We start from the raw sequence: 17,259 nt of genomic DNA on the forward strand, positions 1-17,259 counted from the left end.
ACTTCAGTCTTGTAAAGTTATGAAATGGATCCCTACCAAAGAGATGAGAAACTGCTCCTTTTGTAGCAAATATTTTTTCAGAGATAGAAGTTTGCTTTAAGAAAACGTATTTCCAGCAGATTGAATCCCAGCTCCTTGTAGAAATACAGGGTGTAGAAACTACTGCTCTTTCTAAGAATTCTGCAGATAAAAGCAAATATCTGTTCTTGAAAAATAAAACCCTAGCATTATGTTCTTGACAGTATTTGTCATGGCCAAATGGTGTTGAACCTCATATTTTTCAGGAAGATTTGCAGTTGTCACTGTGGAGAGCAGAACATTCTGTGGCAGCAGCTTTGCTGTCTGGTGCTGTTCACCACAGTGTTTAATTAATTTTCTAACCAGCAAATTTGGTTAGAGCTTATCTCAAGTGATATGTTTGCTGCAGATGTTCATTCCAGTATATAGGAAGGACTATTATTAAAAAGCCAAATTGTGCCCACAGTTGAATTATCTGAGACAATCTAGTTTAGCTGTTTTCCCTGTCAGAAAAGCACCGTTGCTCTTTGTGAACTCCAGTGTCATTTGCTTGGAAACATATCTGCATTATAACAAGTGCTCTCTCAGTTTCTCAGGAACCATGGGAACAGCAAGATTATTTTATCACTGAAGTCTTATCAACACAAATTTAGAAGATCTCTGTGTTCCTTTCAGGACAGGTGTAGTCAGCACAGTGTCAAAACTGGCAGCTGAAATTTGGAAAATTGGATAAACAACTGTGAAGTGGGAGAATCTCTTCTGGTGGAACTGCACCTCACCATCTGCACTAAAACCTCTTTAAAAATAAGACTCGAAACTCTTAAATCACTTAAGAACTTCTGAGAATTGTTGTGTGTATCCCTAAGAAATTGCATTAATTTTTGTGTGTCCTACAACGCTAACACTGTTGAAATCTGCATGCTTGGGAAGTGGCCCAGTGAGCCTTCAATTAATTTTTCATTTCAGTTTGGCAAGATCGTTTTGGTTGTCTTGAAATATTTTAGCTTTTTTAGAAAACCAATCCTGACAAAAAGGATGAGTTCCTAACTCAGGCAGAGCAGAGCAGCAGGCTGGGGTGCAGTGCTCTGTTACAGTGGCACCGCATTCCCGTTGCTCTCCCGGGCTCACAGGGTTTGTTGTTTCCATCCTTGCAGAACACCCAGAGGATAAGCAGTTCCCAGTCCACGCAGCCCCTGGCCACCCCCGTGCTCTCGGTGACGACCCCGAGCCTGCCCCCGCAGGGCCTGGTGTACACGGCCACCTGGGACAGCACCCCCAGCACCGGTAAGTGCTGCTGGCAACGAGCCCGGGGCACGGCTGTGCCCACACCTGTGCCCACACCTGTGCCCACACCTCACACCTGTGCCCACACCTGTGCCCACACCTGTGCCCACACCTGTGCCCACACCTGTGCTCACACCTGTGCCCACACCTGTGCTCACACCTCACACCTGTGCTCACACCTCACACCTGTGCCCACACCTGTGCCCACACGGGGTGATTTCAGCTCTCCTGGGATCCGGGCCACGCACAGGGAGGGACGGGGTGTGTGGGGTTCCAGGGAGAGCCTTTGTTGAGCTCCTTCCTCAGAAGGGTGCAGGGGTGAAGGCCCCTGGGGCAGGGAAAGCAGGGGTTTGTATGGGGAGCTTGAGGGGTGGGACAGAGCACCCGAGGGAGTGGGATGAGGGCACAGGGGTGGAACAGAGGGGAGGGACCAATAGGATTCATCTCATCTACCTGCAACAGCAGGGCATGCTGGGAGAAGCTTTTCTCTCACCCTGACAAAGATGCTGTCACCTGAGGGGTCGAGGGGAGCGTTGTGGATTCTTTTCCCTCTTGGCCCACGGCCTCCACAGCTGGGGTCAGGGCTGGGACTGCACACAGGAGTCAGATGCCCAGGAAATTCACATTTCTGTGACACCTGACTTTGTTTTCCTCTTCAGTTCAAATGAAGGCTCTTACTCATCAAAACTGAGCCTGCAGCAATCCCGCTGGGAACTGGGGTGCCTCACGTTTGGGCAATAGCTGATCCTTCAGTACTTCTCTTCTTCAGATACTTTTAGTGTCTGCAGGACCTTAAAACTACTTTTTATCCAGGCTGGGTGTGATGTAAGGCATTTGGTAATGTGAAAGTGATGAGTGGTTTGCTGGCTGGGAAAGTAGTTCATGAAAGTCAAGTACTGAGTGATGGGACATGAGGCAACGGCAGCCTCAGGTTGCACAAGGGGAGGTTTAGGTTGGGTAGCTCTGGTGTTCAGTGGCTGTTCAGAGCAAACCCTTGTGCTCCTGCTCAGAGGAGCCTCAGGGAGTCTCACCTGACACAGCCCCTGTGTCCAGGACGCTGCTGCAGGGAGAGCTGGGTGCATCCCTCACTCAGAATCACCTGGGAGCTGCTGCTGGAACACCAAAAGCTGAGGGGGGCTGGAACCTCAGGAAGCACCAAAGGCACTGGGAGCTGATGTCCTGCGTAATGGACAAGTGCTGGGCTGTGATTTTAAACTCCAGCCCATTTCCTTTGAGAATGCAAATCATTTGTGCAAAGCTTTCAGCCTTTAGTGGTTTTCACACACTTCAGAATCATTTCTATTAGATTGAACCTTTCAGGGGATTTGCAGGAAGAAATTTGATATTGAAACCAAATTGTTGCCTGGGGATTCTCAGGGTAGTCTCCACTTACAGCACAATTTCAGTTTTGCAGTTCAAGGACTAAGATAAAATTTAAATACCTTAATTGTTTTTCTGGATTGATAAGGTTGGTTTTTTCAGGACTGGAAGGGATAGCTTCAGTTCTTGGATCCTTAATTAAAATGTTGGATATCAGTTTTCCACAATCACCCTATTTTATATAATCTGTTTTGGTATTCTGTAGATTGTTGGAGGAAGGGCCAGAACTAACTGAATTACTAAAACAATCCAGGCATTTAAAAAAATATTAAACCCCTTGCAATCAGTTCATTAATAATTGACACCTGGGCAGAGCACACCAAGCCATAAATTCCTGGCTGCAGGTCAGTTGTTTTGCAGACTTCCAGTGCTGCTTGTGGGGCAGCAGTGCTGGTTTCTGTGTGCACGAGGTGCTCTGGTGTGTGCATCTCACATCAGGTCACTCCTGCAGCAGGGCTGTCCTGTCACTGCCAGCAGATGGGGGATTATTTAGGGAATTAATAATGCAGCTAATTGTGTAGTGACTTGTGTGCTCTTTGGAAAAATACCTCCTCAAAGCCCTGGCCCCAGACACATTCTGTCTGAAGTGTCAGAAGTTAATTGTCCATGGTCATAAAAGCTGTAATTGCAGTGGAAAAAAATGACATGGGAACTGAATTCCTATCAGTGTTTCCTTCAGGTCTGCTCTGACAAATCCCATCAGCCCAGCACATCCATCTCCAGGCCGAGCCTGGGCTGCACTGGGCAGGTCTTGGAGGCCTGGCTGCTCTGCAGGCTCAGGGCATGTCTGGGTCACTGCAGGGGCTGCACAGTTGTTATTTTTTCTTTATTTTTTTAAATTCAATTTTAGTCTTGCAGAAGGGGCTTTTTGGGTCAGTCATCTCAGGACAAACCTTTCTGAAGCTGTGCAGAAATACGTGTGAGGGTTTTCAGAGTTTTAGTAGAAGTGACAACTGAGAAGAAATGAAGCAAAAAGAAAAAGGCAGCCCAAGAAACTTCACCTGCTGGGAGCAGCTGGGACTCCTGAGGCCTTCAGGAAGGCTCTTGCAGGGATGTGTGTGGGTCTCTGACAGCACAGTCTCACTGTAAGGTGCACACCTCTCTATGTACACTGCATTAATGTGTTGTACCTGTGGGTTTGGAACAAGCTCCCAGACAGCAACATGGAGAACCTGAAAGCAGAAGGCAAAAATTTTTTATTTGTAGGCCTCTGTACTGTTAAGCTCCCCATGAGCTTGGCAGGATTGCTCCCAGACTTCAGAGTTTTCATGTTTGGATTCCTTTGGATCAGCTGCATTTATTTGTTCTGGGCAGAAAGCCTTTGTGTTTATGTGTATATGTGTTATATATATAAACCCCCCTATATATTATTTTGTTGTTTGTTTGTTTCTCCCTCTCAGATTACTCCTTGACTAGCGCAGACCTGTCTGCCCTGCAGGGGTTTAACTCCCCAGGAATGCTGTCCCTGGGGCAGGTGTCTGCCTGGCAGCAGCACCACCTCCGTCCCGCGGCCCTCAGCTCTCTTGTGTAAGTACCCAGGGCAGCACTGGGGGGCTGCAGCAGCTGCACCAGGGGAATACTCAGCACATTTTCACCTCTTGTCTGTGCTGGAAAACATTTGTGTGTGTCAGGGTGTTTGTCCCTTCAGTCACCTCCAGCTTCCAGCTAATGAGCTGTGTCCCTGCAGGCTCAGCTTCTCACCAAGGGGGCACCTGTGTGGTGACTGAACTGTTTGGCAATAGAAAATATTTGTTCTGAACTTCTGTAAATGCAGCTCAGACCTTTACTTAATGATTTTTTCACCTCTGCTCTTCCCAGTAAAGTGCATTTGTTTCTGTGCCGAGCCCCAAGCCCTCACCATCACAGCCACGTGAATCGTCACTTGGTTTTCACTTTCTGCGTTTTCTGATTTGCACCTTTCGGTTTTCCTTCCCCAGCACTGGCAGCCAGCTATCTCAGGGTTCAAACCTCTCCATTAACACCAACCAAAACATCAACATCAAGTCGGAACCGATCTCCCCTCCCCGGGACCGCGTCACCCCCTCGGGGTTCCCGCCACAGCAGCCGCAGCAGCCGCAGCCGCCGCCGCCGCCGTCGCGCCAGGAGCTGGGGCGCTCCCCGGTCGACAGCCTGAGCAGCTCCAGCAGCTCCTACGACGGCAGCGACCGCGAGGACCCGCGCAGCGACTTCCACTCGCCCGTGGTGCTGGGGCGGCCGCCCAACGCCGAGGATCGCGAGAGCCCCTCGGTAAAACGCATGCGGATGGACACGTGGGTGACATAAACCCGCCGTGCCGCCTCGCAGCTTTGTGTTCTCAACATGAACTGTCCTGACATATCGAAATTTATAAATAAGGACGTGAATAAGTATATTTATATGTATATACATACGTGCATATATATATCTTCACATGCATATATATGTGCTAGTGTGTGTAGCATACACCAATCATCAGGCACTTACGACAAACTCTTGTATAGCTGCAGATGTCCCTTGGTAAAAGTAACAGAACAATCCCGTAGGTTTGAGCTCTAGTCTGGCACTTACCTGGACTCGTGTGTGACCCCAGCCCAGAGCGGCGTCCCCGCAGTGTCTCCTCCTCCTCCACAGCCACCCGAGCGAGGGCTCGCCTGTAGTACCGTCCCTGTGTGTAGTCAGCTCTATGGTTACTCGTAGTTAAGAAATAATTGCTTTGTAGCAGCAGAGCAGTAGAAAAGCAGGAAGAAGAAAGCAATACTGTACATAAACTGACCTTTCTATTACCCAACCTGGCATGGGTCTCTATTGCAGAGGGTGCATGGAGAAGGGCTGATGCTATAAGAAATAAAAATAAAAAAAACAAAAACCCTGTTTTGCACGTGCAAAAAAAAAAAAAAAGTGTATTGGGTCAAAGAAGTGATTTTTTTAATGAGTGAAAGAGAGCATAGAGAACTCGCATGAAATATTCAGAAAATATTAGCCTAGAAAATAGAACATTAACAAAATAAAATTAATATATTAAGTTATAATTGGAATATGTTTGACAAATTTGTTTTTACGTTCATACCTTTGAAAAATATAGAAACGGATTTTAGCTCATGTATATTTTATATTAAAGAAAACAATACCCTAATGAATTGAAGACTATATATAAAGTTATATACAGTACTTTTGAACACATTCTGCTATGAATTATTTATATAAGCCAAAGCTGTATGTTGTAGCTTTTTTGTAGAGTATAGTTTTATCTTATTTTGACTTTCTAGTTTTTGCTTTCAAAGATGAAAAGGAAAAACTTGCAGGCGGAACCTTGGGGGAAAAATAAGCCATGAACACTTATATGTAAATTTAAATTTGAGCCAAACTCTTTGTGTATATAGCATCCTAAATATATTATCACCTTTGGTGTAAGTACCTATGTATTGTACGGTCACCAGATTAAAAAGTATATTTTTGTGGATTGACGCCAACTTGAAACAAGGCGAGGTCCTTATTAAGTAGAGTATTCACTGTTTAATATTTACTATTTTGTTAAATATACTGTACTTTCTTTGGATTTTAATTATTATTAATATTATTATCCAGATTTTTCAGAGGGTGTATAAAGGGGTTGGCCCCCTCACTGGTGGTGAATGTGTGCCGTTCAATTGTAATCTCTGTGCTGTATGGTTAAGCTTCATTATACATTTTATATATATGTATATAAATAGCAAAGTGGCAAAAAAAAAATCCGGTGTTAAGTTCATCCTGCATAAATATAAAAAATCTGTTACAACACATTTTAAGGCATCATTTTAAAGCTGCCTCTTCTGAGGAGGAAAAAAAACCAGTGGAAAAACTTGACCTAATTTCTCATGATAGGGAAATGACACATATCAGAGGAGCACAAAAGGTTTTGTGAGTTGGCAAGTGGTTTGGGAAAAATTTGCTGCTTCCAAGAGAGGGAGGAATGCAGAGCCCCCTTGTGCCACGAGACTGGGCTGGGAGCAGGTTTGGTGTTGGATGCAGGGCCGTGATCCCAGCGGTGCTCCCGGTCCCCTCCAGGCTGGCAGTGCTGGTTCTGGTGGAAGCTGCAGAGCCCTGGGATTGCCCAAACTCTTCAGAGTTAGCCCTGATATTTATTACGGTTTTTGCTTGGGCTTTTTTTTTTTTTTTTTTCCAGTTAGGGAAAATCCCTTGCTGCTGTAAGGGAGGGGTGAGCAGGGCGGGGTCCCTGTGGGCCCCAGCCCTGTCCCGCTGTCCCGGCACCGTTCAAAGCCGCAGGGGCTGCGGTGCCCTCGGGCCCTTCCCTGGGCTCCTCCCGGCTGCCAGGAGGGTGCAGGCAGGAGGGACACTCCCATGGCCGCTGTCCCCAGTGACCCAATCCACTTGCTGCTCCCTGGAACCTTTTGCTGCTCTGACCAGTGATGTGAGTTCCATGATTTATGCACCTGTATGAACTTTGCTGTACATCCGAGTGGGAGTTCTGCATTCACATTTACTGTCTATTTTCTTGTGTGCCTTATCAGATGGCTTTGCTGACTGTATCTCAATAGTCTTTATTTCTATGCAGGTTTTTAAACAGTACTTAACTACTGTTTTCTTAAAGACAAAGCTACACAAGGGTTAGAGTTTGTATTGAAATTGCACCAATGAATTAAAAAAAAATAATAAAAAGAATCAGTTCTAAAGAGCTGGGCAAGGGAGTGGCCCTGTGCTGCCCCAGCCCGGCAGAAACCTCCTTCCACAGCCCTCCGGTCTCGGGGAGCACCTCCTGCCACCGAGGACATGGGAACCCTGGTTTTTAATAACGACTAACTCACTTTGAAACATACTTTTTTAGAAATTGTAAAAATGTTTTATATAAAAAAAAAAGAGATGACATAGCACAGATATTTCAACAGGTTAAAAAAAAAAAACTTTTTAAAATTATCTCTGCTGACTGAAGTGCAAGTGGATCCAATCCTGGGCTGAACCCAGTCAGGTCTGAATGATTTAAGATTTTTATCTCTGTTGTGACAAATCACCTCCATCCTCGAGCTCTCACGATAGTTTTGAGAACGCCACGTTGTCAGGGACTCGTCAGAGAGAACTGCTTTAGCCTTGCCTTCCCTCCAAGGACACTAATGCATCAGAAACTTGCGAGTTACTGTGCGCACAAGAAATACATAGTAAATAAGGAACAAAACAACTCCTAACAATTGATCCTGGGCAGAAGTTAAATCCGAATGTGAAAGAAAGACTTAACCAATGTAAACATTTAAATCTTAGTAGAACCTTTCTTCACTTTGCTGTGCAAGAGAACACTGCTTTGCTATATTTAAAATGGCTTTTTTAAAAGAGATTTATGTATTTGGTAAATGTTTGTAGTCAACAGTTCACAAGAAGCTGTTCACGGTTTAATGCTGATAAGCCGTTTGGCGGCACAAGCTGGACTTTGTTGCCATCCTTGAGACGAATCTTTTAAGAAAAAAAATAAGTTAATCTCAATTTTTTTCCCTGAATGTGTTGTTTTTTCTTCAATATACAATAAATATTCTAGTGAACTTTTTATCAAATGGTTAAGAAAATGCTAGAGGTTGTTGTAAAATATTTGTATCCTGCATTCACTAAAGTAAAGATACTGGCTTTTACTGTGTACTCCGGCCTCTCTCGTGTTTGCAGAGCTCTGGTCCCGTCCGTCGGCGCGTCCTTGTCCCCTCCAGGTGTCAGTGCAGGTGCCAGGTGCTGCTTCTGAGCTGCAGCCATGAGGGTGCTCAGCAGCAGGGGTACACACAGCTTGTTACTGCACTCAAGGACTGATGCCTGCTAAGAACCTTTCTATAAAACGTAGAGAAACTGGCAAATGAACCAGGGCCCATTGGGAGTGCAGAGCCCAAGGGCAGTCCTGCCTCGGTTCCTCCTGCTGCTCCCAGCCCTGCTCACAGGTGGGGCTGCAGGGGGCCCCTCGTCCTAAGGCAGCTGCTCAGCTGTGTGGTAGCAAATAAAGCACAGGCTGTGCCTCTTGTGCTTTTATTTCATGTGGCTTTATTTAAAAATATAAGAACCTGGTCCCGCCCGTCCCCAGAACAAAGAGATACAGCTCTTCACAGAAGAAAAATACAAGATTTTGTTCAGTATAAGATGCTTTGGAGTGTTCATTTATAAAACTAGGTTCCCAGTTTGGAGAGCTGCAGGGAACACAGGTTCTCATTGTAGCAGCACACGGTTGTGCCTGTGTGGTGTGGGGTCCTCACCTTGCTGTGGAGCAGACAGTGCCAGCAGAGGCACAGAGGCACAGAGGCTGTGTGTCCTTCAGGCCGGGCTGAGGCCACACCTGCACAGCAGGTGCTCCCAGCACAGCCCCTCCCCTGCCCCAGCCCCAGCCCCAGCCGGCCTCAGGCTGCCAGGGGAAGCTGGGAAAGCCCTGTGCTCCTGCTGGCAGCTGGGCAGCTGCAAATGGGGCTGGGCCACAGCAGCTTCCTGCTCCTGCCCACCAGCGCTGCCCTCACCCTCAGCACCAACAGCACCTGCCCACACATGTAGTGGTTGGTTCCAGGAAAGCCTTTACCTCTGCCCACAGGCCCAGAATTTGCTGAATCAAATTTCTGAGGCAAGTTCTTCTGTTTAGCAAAGCTCCCAAGGCCTCCCTTGCTGCTCCCTTGCAGCAGGTAGTGTTTGCTGAGTGGCCCTGAAGGGCACAGCCCTGGGCTGACCAACACCTCCCCTGCCCTGTGAAGCTTTTCAGTGCACGTGCTCAGTTCACAGAAACTGTCACAGACAGCAGTGTCACAGTCCTCCAGAAACGCTTCACCCTTCCTGGGCCTGCAACCTGCACCCAGCTCCACTTCACTCCCACTCAGACTGCACATGAGGAACTACTTCCATGCCTGAGCCTGGGTCTCTGAGAAGCACCACTACAGACTATTATTAGTTTTTTTAGCAAATAATACTGACTAGAGCTCCTGCCAGCAAACGAGCCCTTGAGAAGTGCCTGTGACTCCTCTCTCGTGCTCTCCTGTCCTCATCCAACAGCCCCTGCAGGGCTGAGCAGCACCCTGGGACAGCACAGATCCTGCACTGAGATCTCTGAGGGATTTCACTGAGGGGAAGAGGTCTGGGCTCACCCTTGCCAGGGCTGGGCCTGATGCATCTCAATTGAACACAGCTCAAAGATTTGCTCAGGGGGTGACAAGGTGGGGTGCTGGCAGCATCACTGTGCCCTGGCACACCCAGCTCAGAGCCCCAGAAGGCATCATTAGGGTCAAGCAGGCCAAAACCACCATGGTCTGCAAGAGACAAAAGTGACACTTCTGAGAAAAAGTGTCCCCCACTTCTATTCCAGCAAAAAGTGTTTCCTTAAAATGCAAACAACCTCCAACTTTCCAACCACATTAATACTGCACTCTCTAGCTCAGCAGCAAAGAATTTGCTTCTAGACATGGCATTAAGAAATACCTGAAGCAACCATAATGAATAAATTGCTACAAAATACTTTCCCTCAACAGAGTTCCCAACTCTGAAGCCACCTGGGTGATGATCTCTTTAAGCAACAAAGCATCCTTGTTTTTCTATCAAAATCACATCACCTCATTTTCAGTCAAATTCAGGATTACATCATCAGCTACTTATAAAAATAAAAATAATCTGTATTGTTGTATCCCCTCGGGTGCACTTGAGTCAGTCACGAGCATTTGGGCATCACTGCTGCAGAGGCTGAAGTGGGCTGCCCTTTCACCTTAGGATTCTTTTTCCTACAACTGAGTCTTGTGGTAATTTCCCTTCCTATCCAGCCGATGAAACATTTGAGTTTGTCATGTTAGAGGTGTGGGCCACCAGGCCTTGTGTTTTAAAATAGATGATATAAAACACTGGCAGGACGATTCCTATCAGGAGCATAATGAACACGGCGTTCCACCACTGGATTCCGCAGTCCGCGCCGTTCCCGGCTTTGTCCCGCTTCCCCGCCTCGGGCAGGGGCCTCTCCAGCCCCTCCCCGCCGTACTCGGCGTTCAGCTGCACCTCCACCTGCACGGCGTCCTGGATGCTCTGGTCGATGCCCCTGAAGTACTCACTGACCCGCTGGCCGCCAGCAGCGCTGCCCGCAGCGGGCTCGGGCTCCGGCGGCTCCGCGCGCGTCAGGCCGGGCTGGGCGGGCCCCGCCGGGAGCGGCCGCAGGGCCCCCGCGCCCTCCGTGAGCAGCCCGTGCGGCCGCACCGGGATCTTGATGGACTTCAGCGCGTACAGGTCCTGCTCCCGGATGAAGTTGTTGACGCGTTTGATATCTGCAACCTAAGGAATCCAGAAAGGACACAAACAGTGAGGGCAGGACAGCCCAGGAGTGAGGCAGGAAGCAGCTACAAAACCAGTGTGCCAGGAGCTGTCAGGGAATAAAAGCAGGCCCTGGATGCAGGTGGTTTGATGTTCTGAGAGATTCTCCAGGCCCTGCAGGATAGAGTCAGTCCCCTGTGAAACCAGTCTACAACCTCCGTCTCTGGTACCTGCTGTATTCTGCTCCATACTGCTCTTCCTTCTCCTTGCTTTCTTTGCCCTTCTTTCAGTTAAGGCAAGAAGAATCTTTTTAACGAAGAGATCCTTTTAAAAACTATTTTCATACCTTACAGGAGTGCTTAAGGTGAGAGCACACCACCAGTGTGAGCATCCCCTGCTCAGGAAATTATTTCAGAGTGATCAGAGCTCCATTTTGGGAGCACAGCAGTTGTGAAAGCAAGGGCACAGCCTGGAGAGGAGGTGAGGATCTCCCAGGCAGGCACGAGCATCCTCTGCTCAAGGAACAGCTCTCTGCTGCAGGACAGAGCTCATCCAGCCCGTTCCTCCTGAGCATGGACAATCCCCTCTGCTCCTGTCACCACCTCTGGTGGCTCCTGTCTGTGAGCTGTGTCCCCACCCAGCAGCCACACGTGCAGCATCAGGCACAGGCAGTGCCAATGCAAGGACAAAGGCACGGCAGCACCCCTCAGTTAACCAAGAGAAGATGCTTCATCCAGTGGCCACTCACAGGCACCCAGCAAGCACAGCAACTGCTCAGTGGCACTAAAGCCTCTGCCAAAGGAAAGGAACAGGATGTCAGCGTGTGCCAGGAGCTCTCTGCTGCAGCCAAGGAGATGTGAAAGAACCTTGAGGAGAAGGCTGGAGGGCACATAAACCAGCAAGAGCCAAGGCAAAGAGAAAGGCAACACAAACAGGTAAAGCACCTCTCATCCATCACAGCAGAGACACAGCACAGGGACTGTGCCTTGCTCTTCAGAAATCACAGCATGACCTGCATTCACTGCACACACGCTTGAGGCTGCCAAGGAAACTGGGGAGCTAAAACAAAAAAACCCACTTTACTTCCTAAGCACTCTGCTCAGAGGTACAGAGGAGAGGAGATGGAGGACTGAACCTCATGTTTACTCCGCAAAGCTTGAGAACTCTGAAAATGGCACATTTAATCCAGGACCTGATCTGGGGACCCTGAGGCAAAAGGAATCCTCAGTCACTGCTTTGGGCTCCTCACAGCCAGCCCCAGTGTCGGCTCTGGACTTAAACCCTGCAAAATTTCTTAGTTATGAAATAACAATCTCACCCAGAGCCTCCTAACTGAGGTGCTGCTCCAATTTCTGGATTTGTTCCAATGAAAACAAATTACTGGGACAGTAAATATCCCCCGTGGTGTCTGCAATCAAATACTGCAGTGTGGTGCTAAGACTCTAGAAACAGAAAGTGGAGCAGCACTCACACAGAAACAACAAACAATGCTGATGGGAAGCAAGCGAGAGCTTGGGCTGCACAAGCATTTAGGCTTATTTTTTGTACTCATTTTTTGGCTGCAGTGAGCTCCTCTTGTCCCAGCCCAAGAACAATGCCAAAAGCAAGCCAGGACTATAAATGGTCAAGAGTAAAAATGAGAATTTTGAAGTGCTTTGCCTCTCTGCCAAGTTATCTGTGGCACACACACAGAGCTATTTGTTGCACTGTCTTACTATCCCCTCCCCAAGCAGATTCTGAAACCAATGTCAAGTTCTCATTGATTTCAAGGAGAAGTTCCTTCTGGATTTTTACACACATTTGCCTATATAGATGTGGTTACAGTCCTCACCGCTGTCCTGGTGACCTTTCAGGAGCTGTTTAATTGTGCAAATAAAATAAAACACATGAAAACTGTCATGCCAGTCTTTAAAGAGACAAATCTCCTGCCATAAGGACTTCTGTATCTGTTCAGTTTAACTGGAACAAGTCAGAAGTGCCCTTTCTGGAAGGGAGGGGGGCAGCAGAACAGTTTTTGTCCTGTGGGAGGAGAACACTGCCTATGTGGTGCTCATCAGCTTGCTTTTCCCCTGGGCAGGCCCAGCAGCCTCCAGAGGGGCTGAAAGGCTCCAGGAATGGGGCAGCAGAGAACACAACTGAGCCACAGCAGGGACAGAACTGGGTGACAGTGCAGAGGCACAGCCAGACTCTTCATAAACCAAAGAACTGCTCAGAATCTCCCTCCTCTGAGTTCACCAACTGCTGTGCCAGCCCAGGTGCTGCTGAGAGCAGCACACAGCACACACCCAACCACAGCTCAGCTCTGCCTCTCAGGCTCTCCCGGGGCCAATCAAGGCCCATTCAAGTCCTACCAGACTCACTTCTCCACACACATCGGGCTCGTCAGCACAACCTACAAGGGTGCCTTTTTTGTTTTGCTTTTGTTTCTAAGGGCATGGGAGGGGAGGAATTGCTGCAATCCCTCTAAGGCCTCTTGCCTCAGCTGCACCATACAGCTGCTGTGTGGTTAAGCAAGACAGACTGCACTGGCAGGGCAGCACTGGAGCCAGAGCTGTGTCATTATCCCCTCTGTGGTTACAGGCCAATTGTGTCATCATGGAACTCTGAAATCACAGTCCCGCTTGCAGATAAAGGGGGCTCTAAAAATACAGCTCCAACTGCTGAACAACAGGGGGCTTCTAATGTTCAGAGCAGGTAATTCAACTTTCCAGCAGTTTTGCTCTTTTTTGGAACAAAGAAAACATGCTGTAGTTGTTCCAACTGAGAAATCTCCCTGTGCACATGCCCTCCCTCCTGCCCAAGGCACCTGAACTGTACAAGCTTGGGATGACAGCAAACAACCAAAACCCAAACACAGACAGCACCTGGACTTTGGGACTGAACTTTGGTGCCTCTCCACGTCTCCCCTGTTAGACTCAGACCTTCCTTGCAAAATGTAAGCTGATACCTTTCAAAAAATAAACAAAAAACCTCACCCATAACTGCAGTGTTTCTTTGTGCTGCTCAATTTGCTTCAAAAACTCCACTGTTCCTTGAGAGCAGAGCCCTCATTTCTACACTCAGCTCCCTAATGTTTGCCCTCACTGAAATAACTTGGTACAACCTGCATTTAGTCACTGAAATTAAACAGGAAAGCAGGTCAGGCAGGGTGTGAGGCTGACAACATCTTCCCAGGCTTTTGGCTGAACAATCATTTTTTGTGTTTGTCTGGGGTTATTTTTGCTCACCTTACAGCCGTACTGCAGGGCCAGCTTGTTGAGGCTGTCCTCCTCGGTGAGCTCCCTCTCCAGGAGCACCACGTCCCCCGGCCTGCCCCGGGCGGCGCTGCCCCGCTGCTGCTCCTTGCCCCGGGGCCGCAATTCCATCACGTTCAGCTCCTCCTCCGAGGACTCCTCCGAGTCGGAGCGGCCACTGGGGAACACGAACAGCTGCCTGCCCGGGAAGGTGTGCACAGTGGCAGGGGCCTGGAAGGGTCTTGTCCGGCTCTCGTGCAGCCTCATCTTTCACACCGGCAGCACCTGAAACAAAACCCAGACACTTTCAGTTTCCTCAAGACCAGCGTTTAGCTCTGCAATCAGTATTTTTTTCCAATTTGTTTTTTTTTTTTTTTTGGTCTGCCTGTGAACAAACCACCTTATAACTATGTTGCTCAACATTTTAAATGTTACATTCTATAATTTTATTTAAAAGGCAACACAGTCCCTTGAGCAAACGGTCTTTAATTACAGCCAAAACATACATCAGGTTTACCAACAGACATTAAAAACTGAGCAAAGTTATCCTTTTCATAAATCCTTAGCTCTCTACACTTTAGCAATCCACATTTTAAGCTCTTGGAAAAGCACTTTTTTTTTTAAAGTAAGGACAGCTCATGCTATACTTAACTTCAACCCGAATAACAAGGCTTCATTTTGCTGCATGAAGACTAGAACCTGTCTGAGCACTTTAATTATTGTTCAGCCTACAGCTGCGAGATCGGGTTATTTTTTTTTTTTCCTTCAATCCTCAGCTCCACAAACAATTTGTTGTTAGGATGAGGTATAGGTAAGAAAACCCCACATTGTTACGGATCCTTGACCTTAACGCTCTCCATCTACCCCTAAGGGACTCCTCAGGTGAAACCACCACGATTTAATGGCATTTCCTTGGCCCCGGGCACAGTTGCGGGCTGGGCTCGGCTGTGCCGAGGGAGCTCAACCCGCAGGACCCGGCTGGACGCTGCTGTGGGACCCCCCGGCCTCCCCGGCACAGCTCCCTCCTCAGGGGCTGCCGAACTCTCCCCAGGCTCCTCCGGACACCCGACCTCGCCAGCACTTCAGGAGGACCCCCTGCCCTCAAGGGAGCCCGGTTCCCTCAGCATTTCGGGAGTCCTTCGCCCCTCAGCTCCCGCTGCCCTCGGCACCTCGGGGGTCCCGCTCCCTTCAGCTCCCGCTGCCCTCAGCGCTCAAGGGAGTCCCGGTCCCCCAGGGGTCCCCGCTCCCCTCACAGGGTCCCGCTGCCCTCAGCGCCTCAGGTGACCCCAACGCCCTCATCACCTGAGGAGGGTCCGGATCCCCTCAGAGTGTCCCAGTTCCCCCCGGGGCCCCGCTCTCCTCAGCCCTTCATGGGACCTCGCTCCCCGCAGGGGCCCCGCTCCCCTCAGGGTGTCCTGCTGCCCCCAGGGGCCCCGTTGCCCTCAGGACCTCCCCGTTCCCACCCCCCCAGCGCTCCCCTCACGGACCCGCCGCCATCGGCCCCGCACCAACCTGGCCACGGTCTCGCCTAGCGCTCCTCCCATTGGCTGGCGGGGCCGGGAGGCGGGACCTCAGCGCCACTCGGCCAATGGGAGCTCGGCAAGGGCCGTGAGGAGGGAGGAGATGAGCGGGCGGAGCCGGGACGGGCAGGGGGCGGAGTTTCGTTTAAAGGGCCCGCGACCCCGTTCCGGCCGAGCCGGGACCGAGCCCGGAGCGCACGGGGGGAGCGGGACACACACCCGAACAGAGGGACACAGCTGAACAGAGGGACACCTGAACCGAGGGACACCTCACACACCTGCATAGCCCCGGGTGAGATGCCACTGCCCCAGGACACGTCACACACGGGTACAATGGGTCAGGCCACACACCTGAATGATGGGTGATGTCACACACCTGAACCACAGGTCATGTCACACACCTGTACAGCCATGGGTGAGGAGCCTCTGCCCCAGGACACATCACACATGGGTACAAGGGGTCGTGTCACACCCTGCAGAGCCCTGTGCTACAGTAACATCTCAGTTACTACATTATTACAGTGTGTCCATATTACAATGTGTCCATATTACAATATGTCAGTTTTACAATGTGTCCCTATTTCTGCCCTGTGGGCGCCTGCAGAGCTGACCAGCTGTGCTCCACACTCTGTGTTTGCCTTGTCCCACCCTGACTCATGGCTGATGTTTATAAAACAAGCTCAGGACACGCTGCTGGCAAGTTCCACATTGGAAGCTTTTCTGGGTGCAGGGACAGCAGGAATTATGCTCTCCTTGTCAGCTGTCAGAATTAAGCAGGCACTCTCCCAGGGGCCCACGGGGTGAAGATCTCCTGCAGGAACAGCCTGGGGTTTGGCTCAGCCTGGGGTCTGGCTGCTCTGCGCCCTACAGGTGATGGACAAACCTGCTTTTAAATGAAATTAAAAAATTAAACCTGCTTTTAAGTGAAATGAAAGCAGAGTGCAGTCGTTGCCATCCCTTTGCCTTCCCCTGTGCAGCCCCAGTGCTGCAGGCAGGAGGGGAAGGCATTCCCTGTCCAGCTCTGGCTACCCCTGGATTAGACACAACATCAGCTGGTAAATGTGACACACTGAGGGGAAAGAAGGCTCCTCAAGCATCAAGAATCTCTTTAAGCAGCAGCTGTTCTTCTCAGCTCTTACCTGCCCACACACCTTGGTGGGGCTGAGGGGTTTTGGCAGGGATGGAAGGGTGCTGGGACAGTGGCCAGGCAGGACTGGCTGAGCCAGCTCCCCATCTCCCAGCAGGATCTCCTTCCCTCCATCCCTGGGCCCGATCATTCCAGGAGCAGATGACTTTGGGCTCAGGCACCTTGCTGGCCCAACAGATGATGGATTTAGTGTGCTGGTGAGGGCTTTACAAGCACAGGGAGTAGATGAAAGGTGCCAAATGCCTTCCCTGAGCCACTTGGAGCCTCTCTGCGACTACTGATGTTCAAAAGTTACAAGCAATAATCACCTTTTACCAAACAGTTCCAGGTTACTCAGGGTAACCTGTCAAACCTGGAAAATGAACTGCTGAGGAAATGCTGGAAATGTGGGGGAATCAACCAGGCTTTGCTGACAGGGCTCAGTCTGGGCTGGATTACTGTCCTCGATAGTGTCTAACAAGAAATAACT

General features: G+C 49.5%; 3 protein-coding genes across 8 annotated transcripts in view; 2 read left to right on the top strand and 1 right to left on the bottom strand.

The window, feature by feature from the left end:
* Positions 1-8,280, top strand: part of MEF2A (myocyte enhancer factor 2A) — an 80,920-nt gene extending 72,640 nt beyond the window's left edge. For all 6 annotated transcript variants that reach the window (XM_064722616.1, XM_064722613.1, XM_064722614.1 and 3 more), the window contains 3 exons: positions 1,173-1,302; positions 4,083-4,209; positions 4,620-8,280. In XM_064722616.1, coding sequence (XP_064578686.1) covers positions 1,173-1,302; positions 4,083-4,209; positions 4,620-4,965 — 603 coding nt within the window. In that variant the 3' untranslated portion in view covers positions 4,966-8,280. The remainder of the gene's footprint in view (positions 1-1,172; positions 1,303-4,082; positions 4,210-4,619) is intronic.
* LYSMD4 (LysM domain containing 4) lies at positions 6,789-15,309 on the bottom strand. Its single transcript, XM_064722621.1, has 3 exons — positions 14,969-15,309; positions 14,118-14,408; positions 6,789-10,911 (listed from the first exon to the last, which is right to left on the bottom strand). The coding sequence occupies exons 2-3, from the start codon at positions 14,388-14,390 to the stop codon at positions 10,405-10,407; spliced, it is 780 nt and encodes a 259-aa protein (XP_064578691.1). The 5' UTR covers positions 14,391-14,408; positions 14,969-15,309; the 3' UTR covers positions 6,789-10,404.
* On the top strand, positions 14,924-15,655 carry LOC135452440 (proline-rich protein 2-like). The gene is made up of 2 exons (XM_064722483.1): positions 14,924-14,934; positions 15,052-15,655. The coding sequence occupies exons 1-2, from the start codon at positions 14,924-14,926 to the stop codon at positions 15,653-15,655; spliced, it is 615 nt and encodes a 204-aa protein (XP_064578553.1).
* Positions 15,656-17,259: the final 1,604 nt, after the last annotated feature.

This window comes from Zonotrichia leucophrys, chromosome 10 (assembly GCF_028769735.1).
Source record: "Zonotrichia leucophrys gambelii isolate GWCS_2022_RI chromosome 10, RI_Zleu_2.0, whole genome shotgun sequence".
Lineage (NCBI taxonomy): Eukaryota > Metazoa > Chordata > Aves > Passeriformes > Passerellidae > Zonotrichia > Zonotrichia leucophrys.

Excerpts from the sequence above, each read along its gene's own strand:
- LYSMD4 (XM_064722621.1), bottom strand. The coding sequence starts at position 14,390 with ATGAGGCTGCACGAGAGCCGGACAAGACCCTTCCAGGCCCCTGCCACT. Across the intron at positions 10,912-14,117 it reads CCCTGCAGTACGGCTGTAAG|GTTGCAGATATCAAACGCGT; the intron begins GTGAGCAAAAAT and ends TGGATTCCTTAG.